At 40.5% G+C, this 7,892-nt stretch overlaps 1 protein-coding gene across 1 annotated transcript; it reads left to right on the plus strand.

Annotated features, from left to right (window-relative positions):
* Window positions 1-4,009: 4,009 nt before the first annotated feature.
* LBX2 (ladybird homeobox 2) lies at window positions 4,010-7,109 on the plus strand. Its single transcript, XM_030192541.1, has 2 exons — window positions 4,010-4,515; window positions 6,198-7,109. The coding sequence occupies exons 1-2, from the start codon at window positions 4,188-4,190 to the stop codon at window positions 6,656-6,658; spliced, it is 789 nt and encodes a 262-aa protein (XP_030048401.1). The 5' UTR covers window positions 4,010-4,187; the 3' UTR covers window positions 6,659-7,109.
* Window positions 7,110-7,892: the final 783 nt, after the last annotated feature.

Below are 7,892 nucleotides of genomic sequence, written 5' to 3' on the forward strand. Positions count from 1 at the left end.
TACACTCTTAATTGGTTTGAGGACGATTGCCCTGCACTTCTTGACGGGGCGAAATCCTATGCCGGTCATTAAAACCGTTCACCTTAATATTCAGGCGAAATGAGGGGGGGAGGGGGACGGCTGTTTTAATTGTTATTGATAAAGTATGACAATTTCAACGCACATATTAATTAAATCCATAATTTATTATATGTATTGCATGCGTGTGTGTTTTCTCTAGCGTTTATTACTTAATTCGAAAATACCTACCAAGAGCATACATTAGTAAATGGTGCTTCTGGGTTTTAGGAAACAAATTTTTGTTTGCTTTAGTTCTGCACCGAAGTAATTTTCTAAGGAAGGCCTCGGGAAACAGGACGGAAAGTGGCCTCATAATGGCACAAAGAAGCAAATGGGTTGCACATTTCTGTTCGGTACAAATGAAGCCCCAATCTCCCTTTGTCCTCCTTCATCCCACCACTGTACAAAAGTAGAATCCCCTTTTGTGTGTTAACAAATTGAAAAGGGGGGGGGGTGGGGAGAAAGTGCACGTGTCCATCAAAGAAAATTAGACTTCTGATATGGGTCACCCAAACCTAACCTTGATATTTGTTTCCAGTTCATAGTAAATAATAATCCTAATGTATAGAGTAAACCTAGATTTCCTTCTCCTTTATGTTGAACCTTTGACAGTGAAACCATAAAGATATTGGTGAAAGAAAGCACAGACCTCCAATTGGATTAAAACAATCTGAGAAACTGAAAAAGCAACACACATCCAATGATCCCTGGTCTCATTACTTCACAGTCATAACAAAGAAGGGAATTTGCCTACCAGGTATCAGAATATTTTTTAATACATTGAGAGAAAGATAACGCACAATGATGTGCTAATTTATATGATAAGAATGTAGTTGTAGAGATAGAAATGAGTGTTTCTTTTTGTAATTTTTGAAATCCGCTGGGCTATAATGTGTGAGAGACTCACCTTATTGTGGCCTAAATGCTCAAAAGTAAACGCAGGTGCTAGAAGCCATTAAGGTATACTAGCTCCTGCATTTATTTGCCCAGAATGTTCAGAGGCCTGGAACTTGGGAACAAACCAGTATGCAAACAATGCAAATAGCATGCAAATGTAGCCAAGCTCATGTTAATGAGGTCATTTTGTATTCCTGCCCAATGCTCAGAAAAGAGCACCTGAAACAAAACTAGTCAGGTCAGAGCAGGCTTAGGCTGTTGGAAGAGAGGATTTCTCATGATTCTCATGCTTCTCTCATGAATCTTTCTGCAAAGTCTGCTGGTTTTGACTGCTTTTGGAAGCAGAAGGAAGCCTGTGCAAGCCCTTAAGCGCTGGTCATGAGAAATAGCAGAAACAAGTGAAAGCAAACATTGGCGTCTGTTTCCTGCGTCTAAATTTAAAGTATTCATGCTAAAAAAAAAAAAAAAATTAAAAATGCCCAACCTGAAAACGCACATTGGCATCCGTTTCCTGCTTCTAAATATATGCATCCAAGCTTTAAAAAAAAATTTTTTTTTAATGCTTATATTTAGGCCACAGAAAACAGACACCTTCAGGTTTGGGTTTTACCAGGCGCATGCGCCAGAAGCAGAGCCAGGTTGATAGCGTGGGGGGAGCGAAAGCGGCGTGAGAGCGGACTTCAGCCGGCACCGGCACACATTTTCAATGCAACACATTGAGAAAAAATTAGGCGCCGGTACCGGCAGAACTCTATTTGGGGGAGCAGCCGCTACGCCACTGGCATGCGCACAGGAGCTGAGCTTACCACAGAACTTTTCTGCCCATGCGCCAAGCACAATTGTCCTGTGCCAAAGGACAATCCTCCTGCTAAACTCCCTAATGCTCAAAGCTAAGAGCACGCCTATATTTGCATCTCATTAGCATTAAGCATTAAGGCGTTATTCTTCTGTGTTGTTCTGGCAGTATTTTTATAGCGCTATTCAGATTAACACCAGAGTTTTGCGTATCATTTTCTTTTATTGAGGAACCCCAACCGCCTTGAGTGAATTCCTTCACAATGGCGGTAAATAAATCCAAATAAATAAATAAAAGTACCATATATCTCTCTCTTCCCCCCTACTACCTCTCTCACCTGAACACCCCAGCCAGATGGAGCAGTTCAAAAATCTAAGAGGTGCTTTTTCTTTTATAAGCTAGGCATCATAAAGTTATTTGTAAGAGGGATTTTATGGCAAAGCCCACTCCATGTAACTCAAAACCATACCAAAAACGTCTCCTCTTCTCCTTTTAATCAGTTCCAGTCTGGCACTGCAGTTTTTATGGTGCCTTTTGAAAAGAGACTCTCATACATTCTTGAAAATGCAAAAGCTGTGGGTGATAAAAAAAAAAAAAAAAATTAAAGGTTTAGCCCAGGTTAGGGTTGAGACAGAGACTTCATTCAGGGAGGCTACTACAGTCAGCTCAGAATTTTCTTGAATTTGATTTTTAAAAGAAAATAAGGTAATATATAGAAATAAATCAAAACATAGAAAAAAATAAGATGATGCTTTTTTTATTATTGGACTAGAGTTAATATAAATTGGGCTAGAGATTAAAATTAAGAAAATTTGGTGCCGGAGTCTTAGGAAAAAATAACTGTCTTACACGGGACAAATGCTGGAGCTCATAATCAAAATAATTAGTTTTTTTAATCGGCTGAGAATATTGTGGGTGGTCTGTTTAATCACAGCTTTTTAAATATATATATGCATATTATGAAGTTTGTAATAGAGGTGATGGTTTAAAAGAATGCACAATTATATAAATTCATGAAAACATATATGCTCAATGCTATATTTAATGTAGGGAAATGGCAACATTTGAATTAGACAAAGCGACAGCTACCAAGAAAATAAATACGTTCTGAAATATATAAAATGGGTTAAATAATTAAAGATTTCTTCTTTTGTCAAATAATGTACACCTGGGGAGCATCGCATTTTCACTGCCTTCAAATGATAACAAAAGAAAGTTTTTGATTAAAAAAAATAACCATCACCCGCTCATGGTCCGAGTATTCGGGGAATTGTTCCTACGATCGCTTCTTTCCTGGACTGCATCCTCATTTAATATCCCGATAAGCCCCCAACATTGCTTCTGTTCTATTTTGAGCAGAAATCTGAATAGAGTTCTGGAAACCCTAACCTGCTCCATGCTTGTTCGAGACCCCTTTTTAGCTCTGGCTAATTGCAATCGCTGATTTATTGCCACTATTGTGTCTCGGTTCCCCCCCACCCCTTTTTCTCCACCCCGCTAGTGGAAGAATTTTAAAGTTTGTTAATAAATCCGGTAATGCTCCTATTTGCTAATCCCGGCCGGCCAGGATAAGGAAAACTGCCAGAAGACCAGCAACAAAGTGAATGATCCACGCGTTTTCTTGTTCCTTTTTGTTCTCTAATGGAGGGGGGGGGGGGGAGAAAAAGGGAATAATAAAGAGGGGGTGTCAGAGGAAAGGGGCGCGAGGAGAAGATAGGAATGGAGAAAAAAAAGAAATCGTCTTGTTCCGAACTTCAAAGTTTGGTAACACTTCTTCCCCAACTCCTCCCACCGCGGTGCCCAATTAATGACTCCGGCCTGTCCCTTTAAGGCGCCCAGCTAGGTCAGTGTGGGTAGCGTTTTGCTATAATTGATCTGCGCCCAATCAACAGTAACTCGTTAGCAAAACCTCTGCTCCTGTGAGTGTTTTGGGGGGTCATTATCATCACCATCCTCATCATTATCCGTATTATTATTTATTTATTTAATTCGGAGCGCTGTGGGCCAGTGTGCTTCGGTTTGTTTTGGATGAGGGTTTTTTTTTTTTTCTTTCCTCCCTGTCTCCATCTCCTTTTTTTTTTTTTTTTTTTGGTGACATTTTCGTTTGGGAAGGATTCAGTCTCCCCATGCAAATCTTCATGGCGGGCGCACGCAGAGCGGAGCCCTGGATCTCTTAAAAGGAAATAGAGTCCTCGGGGCGGTTTGTGTTGTCGGAAGTTTGGACCCGGTTTGCAGGAATGAGCTGCGGTGGGGAGCGCTGCTGAGACGGCCAGAGGGATTTTGTTTCGGCCGAAAAAAAAAAGTGGCTGGGCTGCGCAGTCCTTTGCCTTTTGCATTCCTTCTTCGTTTGTTTATTCTTTACTTAATCGTCCTTTTTTTTTTCACTTGCTTGTTTGCTTTTAGTTTTATTTTTTGGGGGTGGGGGGATTTTGCGATGTCCTCCGCCAAAGAAGCCAAGGCAGGAACATTGTTGCAACCCGGCGGTGAGGACAGAAGAAGGAGCCCTTTGGATCAACTCCCACCCCCGGCGAACTCCAACAAGCCCCTGACCCCTTTCAGCATCGAGGACATCCTGAACAAGCCCTCGGTGAAGAAAGCGTCGGGGTCCGGCCACTGTCCGCCCAGGGTCCTGGAGAAAGTGAGCGGCTCGGGGGCTTCCCGCAACGGTGTAGCCGCGCAGACCTCCCCGCTCTGCGCCCTGGAAGAGTTGGCCAGCAAAACTTTCAAGGGGCTGGAAGTGAGCGTGCTGCAGGCTGCCGAAGGTATTCTCCCCTCCTCCCATCAGAGGCACTCCAGGGCTCTCTTTGCCAAACTTTCCCACCTAATTCGGGCCTTTTCTTTCTAGTCTGTTTCCCTCCCTAGCTCCTAGACAGGGTGAATGAATAAGGCAATTAGAGCAGATGTGCAAAAACAGGGGTGTACTTTTAAAAGCGATAATATTGATTGAAAATGGCTCACCTGCTTTCATTTTCACTGTAATGCTCTGAAAATTGACCTAGGAAGTGAAAAGAATAGCATACACTGTTGAAAGCTACAAAGAATCAAAGTCCTTTAAATAATACTGTTTTGTATTTGTTTTTAAAGTAACAATTATTAGAGTTTTAACGTCTAAAGAGTTTTTTTGCAGGCGACTTAAATCGTTTTACTAGGAAGCGTAATTATTCCTCTTTGTTGCCATCAACTTAATTTCTTCCTATTAAAAAAAAAAAATCTAGGGAGAGCATTTGATGTGGTTTCAGTAAGTAAGGAAACTGATATTCTACTGATTGGAGAAAAGGAGAAAGCTATCACAGAAAGTTTAGAATGTATAATTAAAAGTTTCCTCTGCCACTGGAACTGAAGTACAGTGCCGCAGGTTAGGACGTAACCAAGAAATTGCTCAGGAAATAGTGTTTGAATGTCGACATACGTAAAGATATAAAATATCCTATAACAACATAATCGAAATACTGGATAGAAGAGAAGCAAGTAGAGTTTTAATTGTCAGGTAAAATGTCAGCTTTATCAGCAACAAAAATACTAAATACAAATATACACATGGGTAGCTATATAGTATGAAATACACGATACGTAGATACAGTATAAGCCCATGCATCGCAATATAACATAGTTTATATGTATTTATATCTATTGTATATAGATAATCGCTACATAGATACTTTGAGTATGGAATATAAATATAGAAATAGGTAAGAATATTTTTAGTTTTCATTCACATAACCTGTTGTGACTGCAAAGCAACATGGTTGAATCTCGGGTTAAATTTTTAATAAAAACCACAATGATGTAGCTGTGGGTATAGAGAGGGGGGGGGGGGTTGGGTGTTTTGCTCTCTGTATTTCTAAAGATGTCAGTAACAGGACAGGGCTGTTAAGTGTTCGTAGGAATTAAAAAGATTCCTGTACTAGCATCTTCTAGGAAGAAATAAGCACATTGATTTTGCTGTGACAGAGGTCTTCTTCAAATGATTGTGCTGTTTTTACCAGAATTGCAGCTGTTGATACCATTCTAGGTTCACTGGTTTAGAAAAGATAAGTGTTGTGTACAAGTTTCAGTGATTTGTCAAATGAAGTAATGAAACATATATTTTTAGCACTCCCTATACTTCACTTCTCAAAAGTCATAGTATATATAAACGTGTTTTTTTTTTGTTTTTTTTTTACAAGAATGGATCGTCCGCATAATTTTCCCCAATTCTTTATTTTTAAAAACCTGTGTAGCGAATAACCTGACAGGTGTTGAAACCTGGTAAACTGAACCAATTTCTAAGACTTGGGACACACAACGATCTATATAGAAGGTGTGCTCTTATGGCTAATAGGAAATTTAAATATGGGGCCTTTTTTTTTTTCTCCAGCTTTTGAAGTCTGTCCCTACTTCTGAAACTTCAGGCACTTGTGTTATTGTCAGCCAAACACTGATGTCCTTCTTTTGACTCTTGCAGGTCGTGACCATCTGAACGCCTTTGGCCACAGACAAACCTCCAAAAAGAGAAGGAAGTCCCGCACAGCTTTTACCAACCATCAGATCTATGAACTGGAGAAGAGATTTTTGTACCAAAAGTACCTCTCCCCGGCAGACAGGGATCAGATCGCCCAGCAGCTGGGACTCAGCAATGCCCAAGTTATCACCTGGTTCCAGAACAGGAGGGCCAAACTCAAAAGAGACTTGGAGGAGATGAAAGCGGACGTAGAATCCCTCAAAAAACTGCCCCCTAACGCTCTAGAGAAACTGTCCTCCATGGCAGAGCTGGATGAACAGCCAGGGCACAAAGCCCTGTCCCCCTGCGGCTCCCCTTCATCTCAAGGGTTGGGGGGTTACCCACAATCCCCACAGTCTTCCTCAAGAGACCAAACCACAGACGAATTTTCAGAAGAAGACGAGGAAATAGAGGTTGATGATTAAGCACTGGGCGAACTTCTCATCACATTTTGGGAACAAGTTGCTAAATATCAAGATACAAAAAAAAAGGGAATATTTATTTAAAAAAAAAATAGAGGACATAATTTCTGCAGTATACCGTTGAGCCTATATCTACGGGAAGCAAAGACAAAGCGTTTTGTGACGATTTCTAAGTTGGCAACGGGCCTCCTGTAGCGTGAACCCATGATAAAGTTTGGGGGGCGTTTTCGAACCCCTTAAAACGAACAGTAAAGGCCGGATACGATGCAAAAGGAAGCGACCTTTTCCAGTCCCATCAGCTCCTGACACTGCAAAGACAACTTTGGAAGTTCTTTGGACTCTGCCTACTTTCTCTACCCCTCCCCCCCCCCCTTCGCGTCTGTCAGCTGGGGTGAGGGATTTCACCTTTGAATGAAATATTTTTATGTTTATCATGATGATGATTGTTTTACCAAATGCATTGAGAAAAAAAAAATCATCTTTACCAGCGGTCACTGTGGGGGACTTCGTGCAATTCAACATTTGTTTGCTTTCTCGTTTTATTTTATTGTCATTGTTCTTTCTTCTGGATAAACATGGAGCCTCAGACACTTCTGTAAGAAAGCTGCTGCTACCAAGAACAACATTAAAAAAAATACTGCACAAAAAAATAAAAGGAAAAGGGAGAAGATAAGGGATATACTTTAGTAATTTATATTTGGGGGAAGGTGGGAGGGAGAGCGTGAATACCATTTTAAACAGTATCTCTTTGTAATATAATTTTTTTTTTTTTTTTTTTACAAAAAGAAAATGTGTATTTCCAATGTTTTCTTCTTGGTATTTTTCTGCGGTAGGACAGTGCGAGGAAGGAATGTTTAGAGACCTCTCGTATAATCACGAATGTTTTCCCAGACAAGGACTTATCTCGGTTGTATATGTACAGCTTTGAAATAAAACACGAGACACCTTATTAAGCTAAAACCCTCGGCCTTCCTGTTATTTTAGTTCCTGGGGTCCGCAATCAGCAGGAGCAAGCTTAGAAACTAGAGGTAGACGCGCTTCACAATATGGACGTGTATTTCCTATTTCGAAAGATTAAAAAGGAATCTACTTAATTTGGCCAACCTTCTGATATTTAATACTGGAGGCACAACTGAAGCCTAGGAAAAATATACCGAGGGTTTGTTTGTTTTTTTTTCAAATTTAGTGAACCCTGGTTCCTTTCTGCAACTGAGTAAAATTCTTACAGAGATCGTGT

Source organism: Microcaecilia unicolor, chromosome 2 (assembly GCF_901765095.1).
Source record: "Microcaecilia unicolor chromosome 2, aMicUni1.1, whole genome shotgun sequence".
NCBI lineage: Eukaryota > Metazoa > Chordata > Amphibia > Gymnophiona > Siphonopidae > Microcaecilia > Microcaecilia unicolor.

Coding starts and splice junctions, on each gene's coding strand:
- LBX2 (XM_030192541.1), top strand. CDS start 4,188: ATGTCCTCCGCCAAAGAAGCCAAGGCAGGAACATTGTTGCAACCCGGC. Junction 4,516..6,197: donor CGTGCTGCAGGCTGCCGAAG/GTATTCTCCCCT, acceptor TGACTCTTGCAG/GTCGTGACCATCTGAACGCC.